The 23,271-nt window shown below is 36.5% G+C and overlaps 1 protein-coding gene and 1 non-coding gene across 51 annotated transcripts in view; both read right to left on the reverse strand.

Annotated features, from left to right (window-relative positions):
* Positions 1-3,156: 3,156 nt before the first annotated feature.
* LOC125196340 lies at positions 3,157-4,432 on the reverse strand. The gene is made up of 2 exons (XM_048094833.1): positions 3,844-4,432; positions 3,157-3,728 (listed from the first exon to the last, which is right to left on the reverse strand). The coding sequence occupies exons 1-2, from the start codon at positions 4,430-4,432 to the stop codon at positions 3,157-3,159; spliced, it is 1,161 nt and encodes a 386-aa protein (XP_047950790.1).
* A 2,461-nt stretch (positions 4,433-6,893) lies between these two features.
* LOC125216834 overlaps positions 6,894-23,271 on the reverse strand; it is a 75,633-nt gene continuing 59,255 nt past the window's right edge. For 45 of the 50 annotated variants that reach the window (XR_007175523.1, XR_007175528.1, XR_007175526.1 and 42 more), the window contains 2 exons: positions 7,585-7,712; positions 6,894-7,458 (listed from right to left, as the gene is read on the reverse strand). This is a non-coding gene — a transcript (uncharacterized LOC125216834). Of the gene's footprint in view, positions 7,459-7,584; positions 7,728-7,826; positions 7,916-8,057; positions 8,365-8,441; positions 10,161-10,246; positions 10,384-10,705; positions 10,835-10,921; positions 11,069-11,560; positions 11,618-11,694; positions 12,218-13,351; positions 13,414-13,499; positions 13,637-14,068; positions 14,089-14,175; positions 14,323-14,811; positions 14,869-14,945; positions 15,469-16,602; positions 16,665-16,750; positions 16,888-17,209; positions 17,339-17,425; positions 17,573-18,062; positions 18,120-18,196; positions 18,720-19,853; positions 19,916-20,001; positions 20,590-20,676; positions 20,824-21,313; positions 21,371-21,447; positions 21,971-23,104; positions 23,167-23,252 lie in introns of those variants that run through there. The other 5 variants (XR_007175530.1, XR_007175529.1, XR_007175531.1 and 2 more) reach the window with 5 other exon arrangements.

Below are 23,271 nucleotides of genomic sequence, written 5' to 3' on the forward strand. Positions count from 1 at the left end.
ATAGTCAGTCAAAATGATTAATTCGATTGAATTTTCAAATGAATTTGAAACAAATTTACGAAGTAAAATGAAAGGGATCAAATTTGTGTTAATATTTAACGGCATCGTCCAAAAAGTACTGAATCCGGCCCATTTTCAATTTTCAAAGTAAATAACTCAAAGCATAAGAGAGGTTTGCTAGTACCTCTTTTTATAGTAATGACACAATAAAAAATGAAACACCTGGTACACGTAAATATACTCAAAATTATATCAAAAAGCAAAAATGACTCAATTAAACACCTGATTTAGCTCTCGACAAAATTGAAACAGTAAAATTGACACCATTACTCAATTTAATGGCAATAGAAATCCTCCGAAGCCACATTGATAAGATTCATGGAACTATCGAAGACAAATTGACGCCATTATCCCTAACTGTGTTCCTGGTCATTATTTCAAATTCAAAGCATAAATAGGATATATCATGAAAGGGAAATTATTTTGCAAGTAAACTAGCTAGACAATAGATGATTAAAAACAAAAATTCTGCTAGTAAATCAGTCAGGCAAGTCGGACATTTCTAGTGATCAATCCGATAATTAAAAAAAATCGAACATATACAATTTCAAAAAAAGAAAAGGAAGATACAACTGCTGGATTTTAGCGATCTTACTTTCTAGTGATCTTCACGGACATTTGTTGTTCTTCAATTTGGGAGAGGGAGAGAGAGATTGGCTGGTGGCGGAGCACAAATGATTGATCGTGGCTGGTGGCAGGCGGTGGGGAGGGGAGAAATGAGAATTAGGGGAATCGAATGGTGTAAATTGTGCTCACATTCGGCGAGGTTTGAATTTGACTTAGGTGAACGACGCTCACAACCGGTCTACTAAAACAAAGCCTTAAACTTTGTTAAATTACTAATACATTTAAACATGCAATAAACATCCATTAAATGTAAAACATAACAACGTTATGACAGAAATGGAAAATAAAATAAGAGTTTTTACAGTATTCAATCACTCGAAAGGTGAATTCTAGTATACAAACTCTAACACACCGCACCGATTCTCACTGTGCCGGAGCCAGAAACTAACTATGTGTTGTATACTGATGCATCGAAAGTAGGACTTGGATGTATACTTATGCAGAATGGGAAAATGATGATGTATGCATCAAGGCAGTTTAGACCACATGAGATGAACTATGCAACGCATGACTTGGAGTTGGCAGCAGTAGTAAATGCTCTGAAGATTTGGAGACACCATCTTTATGGATTTCATTGTGTATACACGAACCATAAAAGCCTCAGGTACTTCTTTGAACAAAAGAATTTGAACATGTGCCAACGTAGATGACTCGAGTTGATAAAGGATTATGATTATAGCATAAACTACCACCCAGGAAATGTGAATGTAGTGGCTGATGCCCTGAGTGAGGAATCCGTTCGGAAAATCCGTTCGGAAGTGAGGACGGGAGAGCAAGAATATTTTCACAAGGAGACGGATAATGCCCTCACGTTCAAGGGAAGGTTGTGTGTGCCTAGAGACAAAGGACTTAGATATGGAATCATAAGGGATTCGCATGAAACACTGTATACTGCGCATCCTGGAAGTACCATGATGTATCTAAGTATGAAGAAATAGTTTTGGTGGAATGGCCCCGGCATTTGTGGAGAGATGTCTAGCATGTCAACAAGTGAAAGCTCTACATCAACGACCCTATGGGAGACCGCAACCACTTGAGATTCCGGAATGAAAATGGGAGCACATTGCATTGGACTTCGTGATAGGATTACTAAGGTCTCAACGAGGGAACACTATTATTTGGGTGATTATTGATCATCTAACGAAATCCGCTCACTTTGTACCGATTCATGATACCTATGAAGCTAATAAGTTTTCTAAGATGTATGTGCGAGAGATCATACGCTTACATGGAGTATCATTGACCATCACATCCGATCGTGATGCAAAGTTTACTTCTAGATTCTGGATGAACCTGTAGCGAGAGAGTTAGACACTAAGTTGAATTTTAGTACTGCATTCCACCTGAAGAGAGGACGATAGAGAGTTTGGAGGATATGTTGAGAGTTGTAGTGCTAGATCGAGGAGTAGGTTAGGAGGAAGAGTTGCTAATAATAGAGTTTGCTTACAACGGTATTTATCAGGTGACTTAATACATAGCTTCGTATGAGTCATTGTATGGGAAGAAATGTAGGTCAACACAGATGAAGTAGGTGAGAGAAGAATTCTTGGAATAGACTCTATGGAAGAGATGATAGAGATTGTTCAACAAATCCGTGAGAAGATCAAGCAAGCTCAGGATCGACAGAAATCATATGTTGATGTTCGAAGAACAGATCTACAATTCGAAACCCAACATAAAGTTTTTGTAAAGGTAGCTCCGCCGTCTAAAGAGATAACTCGGTTCGGTGTGAAAGGCAAATTGAGACCACGATTTATTGGACCTTATGAGGTTCGTGATAGAGTGGATCCCGTAGCGCTACCACCAAGCCTTTGAAAAGTACACAATGTTTTCCATGTGTCACAATTGAGGAAGTACGTGTTCGACCCTAATCACATAATTCTTCAAGAGGAAATGATGATTTTGAATCCAATTTGAGTTATTAAAAGAAGCCTGAAGCTATTCTCGAACAAAAGGTGCAAGAGTTGAGTAATAAGTCTATTGTTGCGATGAAGGTTTAGTGGAAAAATCATGGTGTTGAGTAAGCTGCGCGGGAATTGGAAGACAAGATGAAAGAGAAATACTCGGAACTTTTCGAATGATCTAAGCAAATTTTGGAACCACTACACGACACATTTCACAAAATACATACTCACACTATAACAAAATACACTATACAAACTGCACACTATATACAAAATGCACCTTAGAGTGTCCACTATAGTTGGCCGGGCCAAGCCACAAAGTGTGGCCGGGCCACCAACGCCCATGTTTTCCACTAGTAGTGGACATGCTCAAGCCACCAAATAATTTAATTTTTTTCATTTTGTTTATATTTTAATTCTACTACAATAAAAGTTATTGGACTATAATAATTGAAAAAATGCATAAGAACTAAAATTAAAACAAAATCTTCGTTGTATTATAGAAAGGGGTAAAATTATACAACGAAAATTTTCGACGTCTCATAAACTACATTCCCAACGCATATCACGCTCTACCCCCTTCTCCCCTACGATTCCAAACCTCTTCGACCATATCAGCCTGCAGTGTCGTATGTGATGTTTCCCTCTGCATATCGGCGAAACGTTGGATCAAATATGCATTACTACGCGGTACACCCATCTGCAGTGGGGCGGTTGCAATACCGTGACTTGTACTAGCACCCTCTTCCGGTGCCCAGTACTCTGCAGAATATCCTTCGTCATCTATTATCATATTGTGCAATATGATACATGCATACATAATGGAGGCGACATCATTTTCGTGCCATTGTCGAACCGGGCACCGTAGAATGGCCCATCGCGCTTGGAGGACACCAAAAGCACGCTCAACATCCTTCCTAGCACTCTCTTGTTTGGCCGCGAAATAGGATTGTTTCGGCCCAACCGGCTGCCGGATCGTCTTGACAAACACGGGCCAACGAGGGTATATCCCATCGGCTAAGTAGTATTCCCTGTTGTACTGCGTCCCGTTGGCCATGAATCTGACCGTCGGACCCTCAGGACACTCATCATTGAAGAGATGAGACGAATGCAGTACGTTGATGTCGTTGTTCGACTCTGCGACACCAAAATATGCATGCCAGATTCGCAATCGGTAGTCTACAACAGCTTCCAGTATCATTGTTGGGTGTCTCCCTTTGAATCCAGATGTAAACTGCTCCTTCCAAGCAACCGGACAGTTTCTCCACTCCCAGTGCATGCAATCGATGCTGCCCAACATCTTCGGAAAAATTATGCACTCTCCCGTGCATATCTATCAATCTCTGGCACTCATCGGCATTTGGCTTCCGTAGATACTCCGGACCGAAGATGGCCTGGATACTATTGCAAAACTGCCTCAGCGTGGTTAGGGCAGTTGTTTCACCCAACTGTAGGTATTCGTTGAACATATCAGCGGGTCCGACATAGGCAAGCTGCCTAATTGCAGCGCTACACTTATGATATGTCGACAACCTGGGTCGGCCGCTAGCATCACTGCGCAGTATGAAGCACTTGTACCGCTGCGCCAATGTAGTCGCTATACGGATGAATAACCGTTGCGACATTCTGTAGCGGCGACGGAAAATCTCTGCTAGGTAACGGGGGTTATCGCCAAAATAGTCTTCCATCAACCGCTGGTGTGCCCCGACATGGTCACGGCATATGGTCCGCCGATGATAGAACGGGTGAACGAACGCCGCCACCTCCGCCTCCTCCTCCTCCTCCTCCTCTTCTGCTTCCCGTTGCACCTCTTGAACGAGTTCATCGAACTCCCTATCCATCAATTGTTGGAACTCATTTTTCAAAAGTAGAATTGGTGATAAAATGAAAAGAGTGGAGATTGGAATGGTGTAAAAAATTGGGAAAAAATGGGTATATTATAGAATGAATATAAAAAAAAATCGAAAAAGAGGAGCCGCGGCTGAGCCGCGGGCCGTGGCCGCTGCAACATGAGCGCCGCGGCCTAGCCACAATCGTGGCGCTCTCGTGGGCACCGCGACCGGGCCACAAATAAATACACACTACCACAAATTTTAGAAAACACACATTGTACACAATGAACACACACGTTACATTACACATTGCATATGCTATAACCAAAATACACACTACACACTATAATCACACAAAATACACATTATACACCAAATAAATACACTACACCACACCACACACTACACACAATATACACTATAATTTACTTAAAAATAAATAAATAAATACACACTAAATTTACAACATTCAATAATCAAAATACACACATACAACAATCAAAACACAAAATACACACTATAGACATTATACACATTGCATTTACTATTTAAAAAATAAATAAATAAATAAATAAACACATTACATAATAATGAAAAGTAATCATTATACTCAATGAACACACACTGCACACAATGAACACAATTACACACATTGCACACACACTGCATACACTAAATACACACACTAAATACACTAAATACACTAAATACACAATGCCTAATATAACACTAGACACTACACCCATCACACACATTATGCACACTAAAAAAAATACTATACAAAAAACACACACTACACACATGGTTATAAACCATACACACTCCACACCATTACACACAAAATAAACACACACTACAACACACAATACCCAAAATACACACTATACTAAGTAGACATTATACTCTAAACACACACACTGCATACAATGAACACAACTACACACATTGCACACACACTACATACACTAAATACACACATTACACAATGCCTACAATATAACACTAGACACTACACACCCAGCACATACATTATACACACTAAAAAAAATACTCCCTCCGTCCGCGATTAAGAGTCTCGGTCACTTTTATGCACCTATTTTATAAAAATGATAAAAAATAGTTAAAGTGGAGAAATGGTAAAGTAAAAAAGAGAATAATGTTGAGAAGACTCTTGTCAACATTATTCTCTCTCTTAATTTACCATTTCTCCACTTTAACTATTTTTTATTATTTTATAAAACGGGTGCGCAAAAGTGACTGGGACTCCTAATCATGGACGGAGAGAATACTATACAAAAAAACTCACACACTACACACATGGTTATAAACCGTACACATAATAATAAAAAGTAATCATTATACTCAAAACACACACATTGCACACAATGAACACAACTACACACACTACATACACTAAATACACTAAATAGACACATTACATAATGCCTACAATATAACACTAGACACTACACCCACCACACACATTATAAACACTAAAAAAATACTATACAAAAAAAAACATACACTACACACATGGTTATGAACCGTACACACTCCACACATTACACACAAAATAAACATACACTACAACACACAATATCCAAAATACACACTATACTAAGTAGACATTGCACACACTACATTTACTATTTAAAAATAAAATAAATAAATAAACAAATACACACACTACAACACATACTATAAACAATACACAAAATACTACATTTACTATTTAAAAAGTAAATAAATAAAACACACTACACATACTAATATAAAAATATACACATTATTCTCAAAACACACACAATGAACACACCAACATACACTACACACATTGCACAAAAGTACACACACTACACATAATCACATATTGCACACAAAATACACACACTACACATAATTACATATTGCACTTAAAATACACACTACGCAAACTAAATAAAAAACTAAATACGCACATTACACCACACATTGCTGGTCTACAATATACACTATAGAGACTACACCCACCACATACATTATATACAGAAAACACATACTATACCTACACTACACAACGCATATTTTTTTTATACTATAGACAACACATTTCACACACTACAAATTGTACACATTATAACAAAATACACTACATAGCGCACATATGCGCAGTACACACTATACACAAAATATACCATACACACACTTACACACTTGCACACACAACATTTACTATTTAAAAATGAATAAATAAACACACTACACAAACTCTAAAAAGAAATACACACGCTGCACACACCATACAATACACACTCACACATATTGCAAACAAAAAACACACATTGTACATACTACACAAAATACACCGAATGCACACAATATACATAAAATCTGCCTACAATATACATAGACACTACACGCATCACACATATTATATGCTAAATAGACACTATACAAAGAAAAACACACACTACACACAACTATACACAAATTACACACTCAAAACACATGCTGCATATAATATACATAAACTACACAACATATATTTCACACACTACAAATTGTACACACTATAACGAAATACACTACATTGCACACATATACACCACTACACAAACTAAATAAATAAAAACACTACACATTATAAATAAGAGTAAAGATCAATTTTGGTCCTAAACATATGATCAAAATACGAATTCGGTCCAAAACATTCACTTTTAAAAAACTGGTCGATAACAAATGAAATCCTCGTCGGAGTGGTCCTTTTTTGACAGCTTCGTCAAAAAACTAACGGTCATGCCACTGTACAATTAGCGTTAACCGTTATTTTTTTCTCGGAACCATCAAGAAAAGGGTATTTGTTATGGACCCGTTTTTCAAAAAATTAATGTGTTTGACCAAATTCATATTTAGACAAATGTTTAGGACCAAAATGACATTTACTATGTAAATAAACACACTACATTCTGATAAAGAACTATCAACAGATCATAACACGGCCAAGCACAATATGGTCCGGATGGCAATGAATGTCCAAACACAGCATCATCAAAGGACTGCACAAGGAAAAAAGCACTATAAGGTCATTCCTAATGGCATAGCTTTACTGAAAAAAGATAAGGAAAAGTGACAAGCAGTCACTAGTTCATTTGGAAACAGCTTAACATTTGTAGCAAACGTACCAGCTGCCTTTCGGAATGAGCAAATGTAAATATTTCATGTGGTGTAGAGATGGCGGTTTTTAGAAAAGATTGTTGACCATCAACATCTTCCAAATAGAGCCACAAATAGTATGGAGAGGAAATGGTTCCTGAAAATTAAACAACTAAATGAAAAATTTAGACTAACAGATTGAGTATCATGCTTGATTCTTTACATTCCTAAAGTAATAGATGGTGGGCGATAGTTTAAAATAAATTTCTACCTGGCACGCTAATTTGTTTCTCCATTTTTGTTAGAATGACATCAAAACCATCTTTACCCCACCCATTCAATCTGCAGCACATAAACACACTAGACATACTATAAATAAACACACTACATACTGACAAAGAACCACAAGCTGATCATAACACGACCAAGCACAATTTGGTCGGGACGACAATGTATGTCCAAGCAAAACATCATCAAATGACTGCACAAGGAAAGAGGCCTATAAGCTCATTCCAAATGGCATAGCTTTATTGAATAAAGGATGAGGAAAATTGACAAGCATTTTGTAAATGTCAGATAGTCATAGATCTACGAAAATGTATGTTTGCAACTATAAGCAATTCAATATCATCATTCACCTGCCTTAGTTGCCTCAGAATACTCTATTTCCTAGTAGATATACATCAAAATTATGGAGCTGGTTGTTTATACTTACGGAAATACGGTAAGGCGTTTCTTGTAAAAAAGTTCACCTTCTTACCACAATCAGTCCTATATCTCTTTCAGAGCACATTTTAGCCAGTCACCAACTATAGATATATCACATAAGACTCAAAACATTGACCAACAAACAAAAAGAAGAATAAGGGAAAGGGAAGGGGGTTACTGCGTGTGTTGAGCAGCTTTTGCATGCCGTGGGATTACATGCATCTGAGGTCTCTTGCTTCAGCATCTGAAACTATATCAGCCACATTTCTCTCCTGCGTCAGCTTCTTTTCTTCTTTAGTCGTCATAAAGTTTAAATCTTGTTCCAGCATATTTAGCTCTTGAGTTGCTTCTAATAATTTGTGATAACTATGCAAGGAGCTATCCATCTCACTACTCAAATGAGAGAACCAAGAGCTCTGTCAGCATCTACTCTATTAATTATAATAGGGAAAAATAATTAGTAAAATCCGAAATAAGATCTTTAGGTTAGTTTGGGGGTACAGGGGAATCCAGGATTGCAAACACAGTTCTTTATAAACAAAAGAATTATCACAAAGCAGCTAATCTCAGCCTCCGACGCAGCTAATTTCTTCTGGGCTTTTGTTTCTGCTTCGGTTGCAACTTCAACTCACAACTCCAGATTGCGCTCATAAGGGGGGGCATTTAAGGCCTTGGACGTGATTTGGGTCTTGATCTCGTTTCTACAAGTTGCACTAACATATGACATAGCATTTCAAAAGTAAAAAAAGAAGAATAAAGTATGATGTTCTATGAGAAATATTTGAAGAAAAAAGCCGTTCCAAATTTTATAGTCTACAGAAATACTACAAAACATGGTTCATTCACACAAAACAACGGCAACTAAAATGTATCCGAAATTCCCGGCAGATGGCCAGTAGCCCAAAGAAACGAAAGAATCGGTTACATTTTTCATATAATCTCCTCTTATAGATAGACTAAAGACTAAAAAATTGACAAGATCCTTGATGGAAACATGGCAACTAAAATTGCAACCTAAATAACATAAAATGGGGAAACTATAGCATTAGTTTAACACAAAATAAAGCACATAAAGTGGAAAAATTACATGCATGTACCCACACGCACCACAGAAGTTCATCCCAAGATGACTAGTGTATACACGCATCTCTCCGACCATTATTTATCGCGTGGAATCAAACACAGTGCATACAAATTATTACTTGAAAGCATAATTCAACCTAATTTATGGATAAAATTAAATGGGCCATATCACTTTTTTAACATTATACATGTGGTCCCTAGGACACCACTTCTTAATCCAATCAACCTTCTCTCCTTAGTAACCTTGCCCAAAAGAAATTAAACATTTAAAATGGGAAGGAGGCACAGTTAAAGATGTTTTAGGAAATCAACTGGATGTTAAAATGCGTATGCAAATGCAACACAAGACAAGACGCCCCTGTGTTATCTTGAAAATCAATTTAAAGACAAGAAGACAAATTGTTGGGACTGCAATGTAAGCGATCGGTGGATAAAAATTCCAAAGCATTCATTTGTGTTCAGGAGACAATAATTGAGAAAATTCGCAGACAACATCCTTCTTTTATGAATACCAACAAAGTAAGTTATATAATGTGTCAATTGCAAGCATAATCACATGAACATGTCAGACGGAGATAGAGAGTTGGAGATAAAACCATTATTTAGTGTGTGTAGAGGTCACAAGCATTATCAAACCCCCCCATATGACAAACATAACACAGAACTGCATCAAATCTCTTCTAAAACAATCATTATACTACTGCCGCCTGCATACATAAATATGAAATCAAAGGTAGATCCAATATTTGTACTTGTTAAGAGAAACCAGCAGCATCAAAATCCACCAATTCTGTCTCTTTGAATTCTTCCCTGCCTTGTTCCAGGAACAAAAGGTTTTAGATAGTGTGAATGCGTGTGTAGGAATGCACCAAGTGTCAGATAAAAGAAATTTCTGCAAACCTTTTTGTCCCTGGGATTCGTGCAATTTCTTCTTCTTTACCAACAGCCAACGGAGATAAATTTCCAGAATTAGCAGGGTTCTTAGCTATTTCAATCAGCTGTTGTAATGACTCTGGGGATTAAGGTCTTGCAGCAAGCTGAAAAATTAGGAAAACTTTTAAGGACTCTAGATATAATATTCCGGCCATTGCTGGAAGCAGAAAATTAGGAAAATACGTAAGAGCATCAATAAGATTGTGAAGCTCTGTTATATCTTTAGAATTATTCGTAACGAAAGTTTGTATGAGAGAAATGGCAAATTCAGTAACAGCCATGGGTAGCAACGGCGGGCACATAAGTCAGATGAACATGATATGGCCTTTTTTACCTGAATCTCAACCTCTTTCGCTTCATTAGCCAACTCATTTTCTAGCAGAAATGGGTTTTTACAAGTTTCTTAAATGCTAAAATAAAGCATACCTTTAACAACACACTGATTCCAATGACTAAACTCTCAACAATTGAGATAAATTCATACAAGAAGAAAGGCTATAGTATATATATAGTCTGTATGTATCTAATGCATCACCAGTATTTATAAATTCGATCCTGCAAACAAAGTGGAAAAATGAAATAAGATACAAATAAAGATCACAAAGATGAACTAGACATAGTACAAATACCAAGAATAAATACCGGCTTCCCAAAATGAATAACGTAAGTAGAAAAATCAGACCGTGCAGTTTTCACAAGTGGCCTACACAATCTCTGTTCAATGGTTTCAAATTTGGTTTATCAAGAAACTTCAGGTACAAATCATGAAACATTGTTTCAATGCTTGCCCTGCCAAAAATATTACCGTTAGACAAAAATAACTGAAAACGACAGGTAAGGGATGTATTCGCAAACTAAATCTCTACCTCTTCAAAACCATATACTGCATGAACCAAGGATAATATTGAGAATTCAGAATTTTGCTAAACTCTTTAGCTTTAGCCTCAACATTCATAGTAGACAAGTAATTTATAATAAAAGATATCTTGTCCCGAGCTTCTGATACAGGAGCCTATTCCAAATATGCTATAAGCTCATTCCAAATGGCATAGCTTTATTGAATAAAGGATGAGGAAAATTGACAAGCATTTTGAAAATGTCAGATAGTCATAGATCTACGAAAATGTATGTTTGCAACTATAAGCATTTCCATATCATCATTCACCTGCCTAAGTTGCCTCAGAATACTCTATTTCCTAGTAGATATATACATCAAAATTATGGAGCTGGTTGTTTATACTTACGGAAATACGGTAAGGCGTTTCTTGTAAAAAAGTTCACCTTCTTACCACAATCAGTCCTATATCTCTTTCAGAGCACATTTTAGCCAGTCACCAACTACAGATATATCAGATAAGACTCAAAACATTGACCAACAAACAAAAAGAAGAATAAGGGAAAGGGAAGGGGGTTACTGCGTGTGTTGAGCAGCTTTTGCATGCCGTGGGATTACATGCATCTGAGGTCTCTTGCTTCAGCATCTGAAACTATATCAGCCACATTTCTCTCCTGCGTCAGCTTCTTTTTTTCTTTAGTCGTCATAAAGTTTAAATCTTGTTCCAGCATATTTAGCTCTTGAGTTGCTTCTAATCATTTGTGATAACTATGCAAGGAGCTATCCATCTCACTACTCAAATGAGAGAACCAAGAGCTCTGTCAGCATCTACTCTATTAATTATAATAGGGAAAAATAATTAGTAAAATCCGAAATAAGATCTTTAGGTTAGTTTGGGGGTACAGGGGAATCCAGGATTGCAAACACAGTTCTTTATAAACAAAAGAATTATCACAAAGCAGCTAATCTCAGCCTCCGACGCAGCTAATTTCTTCTGGGCTTTTGTTTCTGCTTCGGTTGCAACTTCAACTCACAACTCCAGATTGCGCTCATAAGGGGGGGCATTTAAGGCCTTGGACGTGATTTGGGTCTTGATCTCGTTTCTACAAGTTGCACTAACATATGACATAGCATTTCAAAAGTAAAAAATGAAGAATAAAGTATTATGTTCTATGAGAAATATTTGAAGAAAAAAGCCGTTCCAAATTTTATAGTCTACAAAAATACTACAAAACATGGTTCATTCACACAAAACAATGGCAACTAAAACGTATCCGAAATTCCCGGCAGATGGCCAGTAGCCCAAAGAAACGAAAGAATCGGTTACATTTTTCATATAATCTCCTCTTATAGATAGACTAAAGACTAAAAAATTGACAAGATCCTTGATGGAAACATGGCAACTAAAATTGCAACCTAAATAACATAAAATGGGGAAACTATAGCATTAGTTTAACACAAAATAAAGCACATAAAGTGGAAAAAGTACATGCATGTACCCACACGCACCACAGAAGTTCATCCCAAGGTGACTAGTGTATACACGCATCTCTCCGACCATTATTTATCGCGTGGAATCAAACACAGTGCATACAAATTATTACTAGAAAACATAATTCAACCTAATTTATGGATAAAATTAAATGGGCCATATCACTTTTTTAACATTATACATGTGGTCCCTAGGACACCACTTCTTAATCCAATCAACCTTCTCTCCTTAGTAACCTTGCCCAAAAGAAATTAAACATTTAAAATGGGAAGGAGGCACAGTTAAAGATGTTTTAGGAAATCAACTGGATGTTAAAATGCGTATGCAAATACAACACAAGACAAGACGCCCCTGTGTTATCTCGAAAATCAATTTAAAGACAAGAAGACAAATTGTTGGGACTGCAATGTAAGTGATCGGTGGATAAAAATTCCAAAGCATTCATTTGTGTTCAGGAGACAATAATTGAGAAAATTCGCAGACAACATCCTTCTTTTATGAGTACCAACAAAGTAAGTTATATAATGTGTCAATTGCAAGCATAATCACAAGAACATGTCAGACGGAGATAGAGAGTTGGAGATAAAACCATTATTTAGTATGTGTAGAGGTCACAAGCATTATCAAACCCCCCCATATGACAAACATAACACAGAACTGCATCAAATCTCTTCTAAAACCATCATTATACTACTGCCGCCTGCATACATAAATATGAAATCAAAGGTAGATCCAATATTTGTACCTGTTAAGAGAAACCAGCAGCATCAAAATCCACCAATTCTGTCTCTTTGAATTCTTCCCTGCCTTGTTCCAGGAACAAAAGGTTTTAGATAGTGTGAATGCGTGTGTAGGAATGCACCAAGTGTCAGATAAAAGAAATTTCTGCAAACCTTTTTGTCCCTGGGATTCGTGCAATTTCTTCTTCTTTACCAACAGCCAACGGAGATAAATTTCCAGAATTAGCAGGGTTCTTAGCTATTTCAATCAGCTGTTGTAATGACTCTGGGGATTAAGGTCTTGCAGCAAGCTTAAAAATTAGGAAAACTTTTAAGGACTCTAGATATAATATTCCGGCCATTGCTGGAAGCAGAAAATTAGGAAAATACGTAAGAGCATCAATAAGATTGTGAAGCTCTGTTGTATCTTTAGAATTATTCGTAACGAAAGTTTGTATGAGAGAAATGGCAAATTCAGTAACAGCCATGGGTAGCAACGGCGGGCACATAAGTCAGATGAACATGATATGGCCTTTTTTACCTGAATCTCAACCTCTTTCGCTTCATTAGCCAACTCATTTTCTAGCAGAAATGGGTTTTTACAAGTTTGTTAAAAGCTAAAATAAAGCATACCTTTAACAACACACTGATTCCAATGACTAAACTCTCAACAATTGAGATAAATTCATACAAGAAGAAAGGCTATAGTATATATATAGTCTGTATGATATCTAATGCATCACCAGTATTTATAAATTCGATCCTGCAAACAAAGTGGAAAAATGAAATAAGATACAAATAAAGATCACAAAGATGAACTAGACATAGTACAAATACCAAGAATAAATACCGGCTTCCCAAAATGAATAACGTAAGTAGAAAAATCAGACCGTGCAGTTTTCACAAGTGGCCTACACAATCTCTGTTCAATGGTTTCAAATTTGGTTTATCAAGAAACTTCAGGTACAAATCATGAAACATTGTTTCAATGCTTGCCCTGCCAAAAATATTACCGTTAGACAAAAATAACTGAAAACGACAGGTAAGGGATGTATTCGCAAACTAAATCTCTATTCTTCAAAACCATATACTGCATGAACCAAGGATAATATTGAGAATTCAGAATTTTGCTAAACTCTTTAGCTTTAGCCTCAACATTCATAGTAGACAAGTAATTTATAATAAAAGATATCTTGTCCTGAGCTTCTGATACAGGAGCCTATTCCAAATATGCTATAAGCTCATTCCAAATGGCATAGCTTTATTGAATAAAGGATGAGGAAAATTGACAAGCATTTTGTAAATGTCAGATAGTCATAGATCTACGAAAATGTATGTTTGCAACTATAAGCATTTCCATATCATCATTCACCTGCCTAAGTTGCCTCAGAATACTCTATTTCCTAGTAGATATACATCAAAATTATGGAGCTGGTTGTTTATACTTACGGAAATACGGTAAGGCGTTTCTTGTAAAAAAGTTCACCTTCTTACCACAATCAGTCCTATATCTCTTTCAGAGCACATTTTAGCCAGTCACCAACTATAGATATATCACATAAGACTCAAAACATTGACCAACAAACAAAAAGAAGAATAAGGGAAAGGGAAGGGGGTTACTGCGTGTGTTGAGCAGCTTTTGCATGCCGTGGGATTACATGCATCTGAGGTCTCTTGCTTCAGCATCTGAAACTATATCAGCCACATTTCTCTCCTGCGTCAGCTTCATTTCTTCTTTAGTCGTCATAAAGTTTAAATCTTGTTCCAGCATATTTAGCTCTTGAGTTGCTTCTAATCATTTGTGATAACTATGCAAGGAGCTATCCATCTCACTACTCAAATGAGAGAACCAAGAGCTCTGTCAGCATCTACTCTATTAACTATAATAGGGAAAAATAATTAGTAAAATCCGAAATAAGATCTTTAGGTTAGTTTGGGGGTGCAGGGGAATCCAGGATTGCAAACACAGTTCTTTATAAACAAAAGAATTATCACAAAGCAGCTAATCTCAGCCTCCGACGCAGCTAATTTCTTCTGGGCTTTTGTTTCTGCTTCGGTTGCAACTTCAACTCACAACTCCAGATTGCGCTCATAAGGGGGGGCATTTAAGGCCTTGGACGTGATTTGGGTCTTGATATCGTTTCTACAAGTTGCACTAACATATGACATAGCATTTCAAAAGTAAAAAAAGAAGAATAAAGAATGATGTTCTATGAGAAATATTTGAAGAAAAAAGCCGTTCCAAATTTTCTAGTCTACAAAAATACTACAAAACATGGTTCATTCAAACAAAAGAATGGCAACTAAAACGTATCCGAAATTCCCGGCAGATGGCCAGTAGCCCAAAGAAACGAAAGAATCGGTTACATTTTTCATATAATCTCCTCTTATAGATAGACTAAAGACTAAAAAATTGACAAGATCCTTGATGGAAACATGGCAACTAAAATTGCAACCTAAATAACATAAAATGGGGAAACTATAGCATTTGTTTAACACAAAATAAAGCACATAAAGTGGAAAAATTACATGCATGTACCCACACGCACCACAGAAGTTCATCCCAAGATGACTAGTGTATACATGCATCTCTCCGACCATTATTTATCGCGTGGAATCAAACACAGTGCATACAAATTATTACTTGAAAACATAATTCAACCTAATTTATGGATAAAATTAAATGGGCCATATCACTTTTTCAACATTATACATGTGGTCCCTAGGACACCACTTCTTAATCCAATCAACCTTCTCTCCTTAGTAACCTTGCCCAAAAGAAATTAAACATTTAAAATGGGAAGGAGGCACAGTTAAAGATGTTTTAGGAAATCAACTGGATGTTAAAATGCGTATGCAAATGCAACGCAAGACAAGACGCCCCTGTGTTATCTCGAAAATCAATTTAAAGACAAGAAGACAAATTGTTGGGACTGCAATGTAAGTGATCGGTGGATAAAAATTCCAAAGCATTCATTTGTGTTCAGGAGACAATAATTGAGAAAATTCGCAGACAACATCCTTCTTTTATGAATACCAACAAAGTAAGTTATATAATGTGTCAATTGCAAGCATAATCACAAGAACATGTCAGACGGAGATAGAGAGTTGGAGATAAAACCATTATTTAGTATGTGTAGAGGTCACAAGCATTATCAAACCCCCCCATATGACAAACATAACACAGAACTGCATCAAATCTCTTCTAAAACCATCATTATACTACTGCCGCCTGCATACATAAATATGAAATCAAAGGTAGATCCAATATTTGTACCTGTTAAGAGAAACCAGCAGCATCAAAATCCACCAATTCTGTCTCTTTGAATTCTTCCCTGCCTTGTTCCAGGAACAAAAGGTTTTAGATAGTGTGAATGCGTGTGTAGGAATGCACCAAGTGTCAGATAAAAGAAATTTCTGCAAACCTTTTTGTCCCTGGGATTCGTGCAATTTCTTCTTCTTTACCAACAACCAACGGAGATAAATTTCAAGAATTAGCAGGGTTCTCAGCTATTTCAATCAGCTGTTGTAATGACTCTAGGGATTAAGGTCTTGCAGCAAGCTGAAAAATTAGGAAAACTTTTAAGGACTCTAGATATAATATTCCGGCCATTGCTGGAAGCAGAAAATTAGGAAAATACGTAAGAGCATCAATAAGATTGTGAAGCTCTGTTATATCTTTAGAATTATTCGTAACGAAAGTTTGTATGAGAGAAATGGCAAATTCAGTAACAGCCATGGGTAGCAACGGCGGGCACATAAGTCAGATGAACATGATATGGCCTTTTTTACCTGAATCTCAACCTCTTTCGCTTCATTAGCCAACTCATTTTCTAGCAGAAATGGGTTTTTACAAGTTTGTTAAAAGCTAAAATAAAGCATACCTTTAACAACACACTGATTCCAATGACTAAACTCTCAACAATTGAGATAAATTCATACAAGAAGAAAGGCTATAGTATATATATAGTCTGTATGTATCTAATGCATCACCAGTATTTATAAATTCGATCCTGCAAACAAAGTGGAAAAATGAAATAAGATACAAATAAAGATCTCAAAGATGAACTAGACATAGTACAAATACCAAGAATAAATACCGGCTTCCCAAAATGAATAACGTAAGTAGAAAAATCAGACCGTGCAGTTTTCACAAGTGGCCTACACAATCTCTGTTCAATGGTTTCAAATTTGGTTTATCAAGAAACTTCAGGTACAAATCATGAAACATTGTTTCAATGCTTGCCCTGCCAAAAATATTACCGTTAGACAAAAATAACTGAAAACGACAGGTAAGGGATGTATTCGCAAACTAAATCTCTACCTCTTCAAAACCATATACTGCATGAACCAAGGATAATATTGAGAATTCAGAATTTTGCTAAACTCTTTAGCTTTAGCCTCAACATTCATAGTAGACAAGTAATTTATAATAAAAGATATCTTGTCCCGAGCTTCTGATACAGGAGCCTATTCCAAATATGCTATAAGCTCATTCCAAATGGCATAGCTTTATTGAATAAAGGATGAGGAAAATTGACAAGCATTTTGTAAATGTCAGATAGTCATAGATCTACGAAAATGTATGTTTGCAACTATAAGCATTTCCATATCATCATTCACCTGCCTAAGTTGCCTCAGAATACTCTATTTCCTAGTAGATATACATCAAAATTATGGAGCTGGTTGTTTATACTTACGGAAATACGGTAAGGCGTTTCTTGTAAAAAAGTTCACCTTCTTACCACAATCAGTCCTATATCTCTTTCAGAGCACATTTTAGCCAGTCACCAACTACAGATATATCAGATAAGACTCAAAACATTGACCAACAAACAAAAAGAAGAATAAGGGAAAGGGAAGGGGGTTACTGCGTGTGTTGAGCAGCTTTTGCATGCCGTGGGATTACATGCATCTGAGGTCTCTTGCTTCAGCATCTGAAACTATATCAGCCACATTTCTCTCCTGCGTCAGCTTCTTTTCTTCTTTAGTCGTCATAAAGTTTAAATCTTGTTCCAGCATATTTAGCTCTTGAGTTGCTTCTAATCATTTGTGATAACTATGCAAGGAGCTATCCATCTCACTACTCAAATGAGAGAACCAAGAGCTCTGTCAGCATCTACTCTATTAACTATAATAGGGAAAAATAATTAGTAAAATCCGAAATAAGATCTTTAGGTTAGTTTGGGGGTGCAGGGGAATCCAGGATTGCAAACACAGTTCTTTATAAACAAAAGAATTATCACAAAGCAGCTAATCTCAGCCTCCGACGCAGCTAATTTCTTCTGGGCTTTTGTTTCTGCTTCGGTTGCAACTTCAACTCACAACTCCAGATTGCGCTCATAAGGGGGGGCATTTAAGGCCTTGGACGTGATTTGGGTCTTGATATCGTTTCTACAAGTTGCACTAACATATGACATAGCATTTCAAAAGTAAAAAAAGAAGAATAAAGAATGATGTTCTATGAGAAATATTTGAAGAAAAAAGCCGTTCCAAATTTTCTAGTCTACAAAAATACTACAAAACATGGTTCATTCAAACAAAACAATGGCAACTAAAACGTATCCGAAATTCCCGGCAGATGGCCAGTAGCCCAAAGAAACGAAAGAATCGGTTACATTTTTCATATAATCTCCTCTTATAGATAGACTAAAGACTAAAAAATTGACAAGATCCTTGATGGAAACATGGCAACTAAAATTGCAACCTAAATAACATAAAATGGGGAAACTATAGCATTTGTTTAACACAAAATAAAGCACATAAAGTGGAAAAATTACATGCATGTACCCACACGCACCACAGAAGTTCATCCCAAGATGACTAGTGTATACATGCATCTCTCCGACCATTATTTATCGCGTGGAATCAAACACAGTGCATACAAATTATTACTTGAAAACATAATTCAACCTAATTTATGGATAAAATTAAATGGGCCATATCACTTTTTCAACATTATACATGTGGTCCCTAGGACACCACTTCTTAATCCAATCAACCTTCTCTCCTTAGTAACCTTGCCCAAAAGAAATTAAACATTTAAAATGGGAAGGAGGCACAGTTAAAGATGTTTTAGGAAATCAACTGGATGTTAAAATGCGTATGCAAATGCAACGCAAGACAAGACGCCCCTGTGTTATCTCGAAAATCAATTTAAAGACAAGAAGACAAATTGTTGGGACTGCAATGTAAGTGATCGGTGGATAAAAATTCCAAAGCATTCATTTGTGTTCAGGAGACAATAATTGAGAAAATTCGCAGACAACATCCTTCTTTTATGAATACCAACAAAGTAAGTTATATAATGTGTCAATTGCAAGCATAATCACAAGAACATGTCAGACGGAGATAGAGAGTTGGAGATAAAACCATTATTTAGTATGTGTAGAGGTCACAAGCATTATCAAACCCCCCCATATGACAAACATAACACAGAACTGCATCAAATCTCTTCTAAAACCATCATTATACTACTGCCGCCTGCATACATAAATATGAAATCAAAGGTAGATCCAATATTTGTACCTGTTAAGAGAAACCAGCAGCATCAAAATCCACCAATTCTGTCTCTTTGAATTCTTCCCTGCCTTGTTCCAGGAACAAAAGGTTTTAGATAGTGTGAATGCGTGTGTAGGAATGCACCAAGTGTCAGATAAAAGAAATTTCTGCAAACCTTTTTGTCCCTGGGATTCGTGCAATTTCTTCTTCTTTACCAACAGCCAACGGAGATAAATTTCAAGAATTAGCAGGGTTCTTAGCTATTTCAATCAGCTGTTGTAATGACTCTGGGGATTAAGGTCTTGCAGCAAGCTGAAAAATTAGGAAAACTTTTAAGGACTCTAGATATAATATTCCGGCCATTGCTGGAAGCAGAAAATTAGGAAAATACGTAAGAGCATCAATAAGATTGTGAAGCTCTGTTATATCTTTAGAATTATTCGTAACGAAAGTTTGTATGAGAAAAATGGCAAATTCAGTAACAGCCATGGGTAGCAACGGCGGGCACATAAGTCAGATGAACATGATATGGCCTTTTTTACCTGAATCTCAACCTCTTTCGCTTCATTAGCCAACTCATTTTCTAGCAGAAATGGGTTTTTACAAGTTTGTTAAAAGCTAAAATAAAGCATACCTTTAACAACACACTGATTCCAATGACTAAACTCTCAACAATTGAGATAAATTCATACAAGAAGAAAGGCTATAGTATATATATAGTCTGTATGTATCTAATGCATCACCAGTATTTATAAATTCGATCCTGCAAACAAAGTGGAAAAATGAAATAAGATACAAATAAAGATCACAAAGATGAACTAGACATAGTACAAATACCAAGAATAAATACCGGCTTCCCAAAATGAATAACGTAAGTAGAAAAATCAGACCGTGCAGTTTTCACAAGTGGCCTACACAATCTCTGTTCAATGGTTTCAAATTTGGTTTATCAAGAAACTTCAGGTACAAATCATGAAACATTGTTTCAATGCTTGCCCTGCCAAAAATATTACCGTTAGACAAAAATAACTGAAAACGACAGGTAAGGGATGTATTCGCAAACTAAATCTCTACCTCTTCAAAACCATATACTGCATGAACCAAGGATAATATTGAGAATTCAGAATTTTGCTAAACTCTTTAGCTTTAGCCTCAACATTCATAGTAGACAAGTAATTTATAATAAAAGATATCTTGTCCCGAGCTTCTGATACAGGAGCCTATTCCAAATATGCTATAAGCTCATTCCAAATGGCATAGCTTTATTGAATAAAGGATGAGGAAAATTGACAAGCATTTTGTAAATGTCAGATAGTCATAGATCTACAAAAATGTATGTTTGCAACTATAAGCATTTCCATATCATCATTCACCTTCCTAAGTTGCCTCAGAATACTCTATTTCCTAGTAGATATACATCAAAATTATGGAGCTGGTTGTTTATACTTACGGAAATACGGTAAGGCGTTTCTTGTAAAAAAGTTCACCTTCTTACCACAATCAGTCCTATATCTCTTTCAGAGCACATTTTAGCCAGTCACCAACTACAGATATATCAGATAAGACTCAAAACATTGACCAACAAACAAAAAGAAGAATAAGGGAAAGGGAAGGGGGTTACTGCGTGTGTTGAGCAGCTTTTGCATGCCGTGGGATTACATGCATCTGAGGTCTCTTGCTTCAGCATCTGAAACTATATCAGCCACATTTCTCTCCTGCGTCAGCTTCTTTTCTTCTTTAGTCGTCATGAAGTTTAAATCTTGTTCCAGCATATTTAGCTCTTGAGTTGCTTCTAATCATTTGTGATAACTATGCAAGGAGCTATCCATCTCACTACTCAAATGAGAGAACCAAGAGCTCTGTCAGCATCTACTCTATTAACTATAATAGGGAAAAATAATTAGTAAAATCCGAAATAAGATCTTTAGGTTAGTTTGGGGGTGCAGGGGAATCCAGGATTGCAAACACAGTTCTTTATAAACAAAAGAATTATCAAAAAGCAGCTAATCTCAGCCTCCGACGCAGCTAATTTCTTCTGGGCTTTTGTTTCTGCTTCGGTTGCAACTTCAACTCACAACTCCAGATTGCGCTCATAAGGGGGGGCATTTAAGGCCTTGGACGTGATTTGGGTCTTGATATCGTTTCTACAAGTTGCACTAACATATGACATAGCATTTCAAAAGTAAAAAAAGAAGAATAAAGAATGATGTTCTATGAGAAATATTTGAAGAAAAAAGCCGTTCCAAATTTTCTAGTCTACAAAAATACTACAAAACATGGTTCATTCACACAAAACAATGGCAACTAAAACGTATCCGAAATTCCCGGCAGATGGCCAGTAGCCCAAAGAAACGAAAGAATCGGTTACATTTTTCATATAATCTCCTCTTATAGATAGACTAAAGACTAAAAAATTGACAAGATCCTTGATGGAAACATGGCAACTAAAATTGCAACCTAAATAACATAAAATGGGAAAACTATAGCATTTGTTTAACACAAAATAAAGCACATAAAGTGGAAAAATTACATGCATGTACCCACACGCACCACAGAAGTTCATCCCAAGATGACTAGTGTATACATGCATCTCTCCGACCATTATTTATCGCGTGGAATCAAACACAGTGCATACAAATTATTACTTGAAAACATAATTCAACCTAATTTATGGATAAAATTAAATGGGCCATATCACTTTTTCAACATTATACATGTGGTCCCTAGGACACCACTTCTTAATCCAATCAACCTTCTCTCCTTATTAACCTTGCCCAAAAGAAATTAAACATTTAAAATGGGAAGGAGGCACAGTTAAAGATGTTTTAGGAAATCAACTGGATGTTAAAATGCGTATGCAAATGCAACGCAAGACAAGACGCCCCTGTGTTATCTCGAAAATCAATTTAAAGACAAGAAGACAAATTGTTGGGACTGCAATGTAAGTGATCGGTGGATAAAAATTCCAAAGCATTCATTTGTGTTCAGGAGACAATAATTGAGAAAATTCGCAGACAACATCCTTCTTTTATGAATACCAACAAAGTAAGTTATATAATGTGTCAATTGCAAGCATAATCACAAGAACATGTCAGACGGAGATAGAGAGTTGGAGATAAAACCATTATTTAGTATGTGTAGAGGTCACAAGCATTATCAAACCCCCCCATATGACAAACATAACACAGAACTGCATCAAATCTCTTCTAAAACCATCATTATACTACTGCCGCCTGCATACATAAATATGAAATCAAAGGTAGATCCAATATTTGTACCTGTTAAGAGAAACCAGCAGCATCAAAATCCACCAATTCTGTCTCTTTGAATTCTTCCCTGCCTTGTTCCAGGAACAAAAGGTTTTAGATAGTGTGAATGCGTGTGTAGGAATGCACCAAGTGTCAGATAAAAGAAATTTCTGCAAACCTTTTTGTCCCTGGGATTC

The sequence above is a fragment of the Salvia hispanica genome, chromosome 1 (genome assembly GCF_023119035.1).
Source record: "Salvia hispanica cultivar TCC Black 2014 chromosome 1, UniMelb_Shisp_WGS_1.0, whole genome shotgun sequence".
NCBI classification, from domain to species: domain Eukaryota; kingdom Viridiplantae; phylum Streptophyta; class Magnoliopsida; order Lamiales; family Lamiaceae; genus Salvia; species Salvia hispanica.

Excerpts from the sequence above, each read along its gene's own strand:
- LOC125196340 (XM_048094833.1), bottom strand. The coding sequence starts at position 4,432 with ATGGATAGGGAGTTCGATGAACTCGTTCAAGAGGTGCAACGGGAAGCA. Across the intron at positions 3,729-3,843 it reads GGGAGTGGAGAAACTGTCCG|AGTCGAACAACGACATCAAC; the intron begins GTTGCTTGGAAG and ends TTGGTGTCGCAG.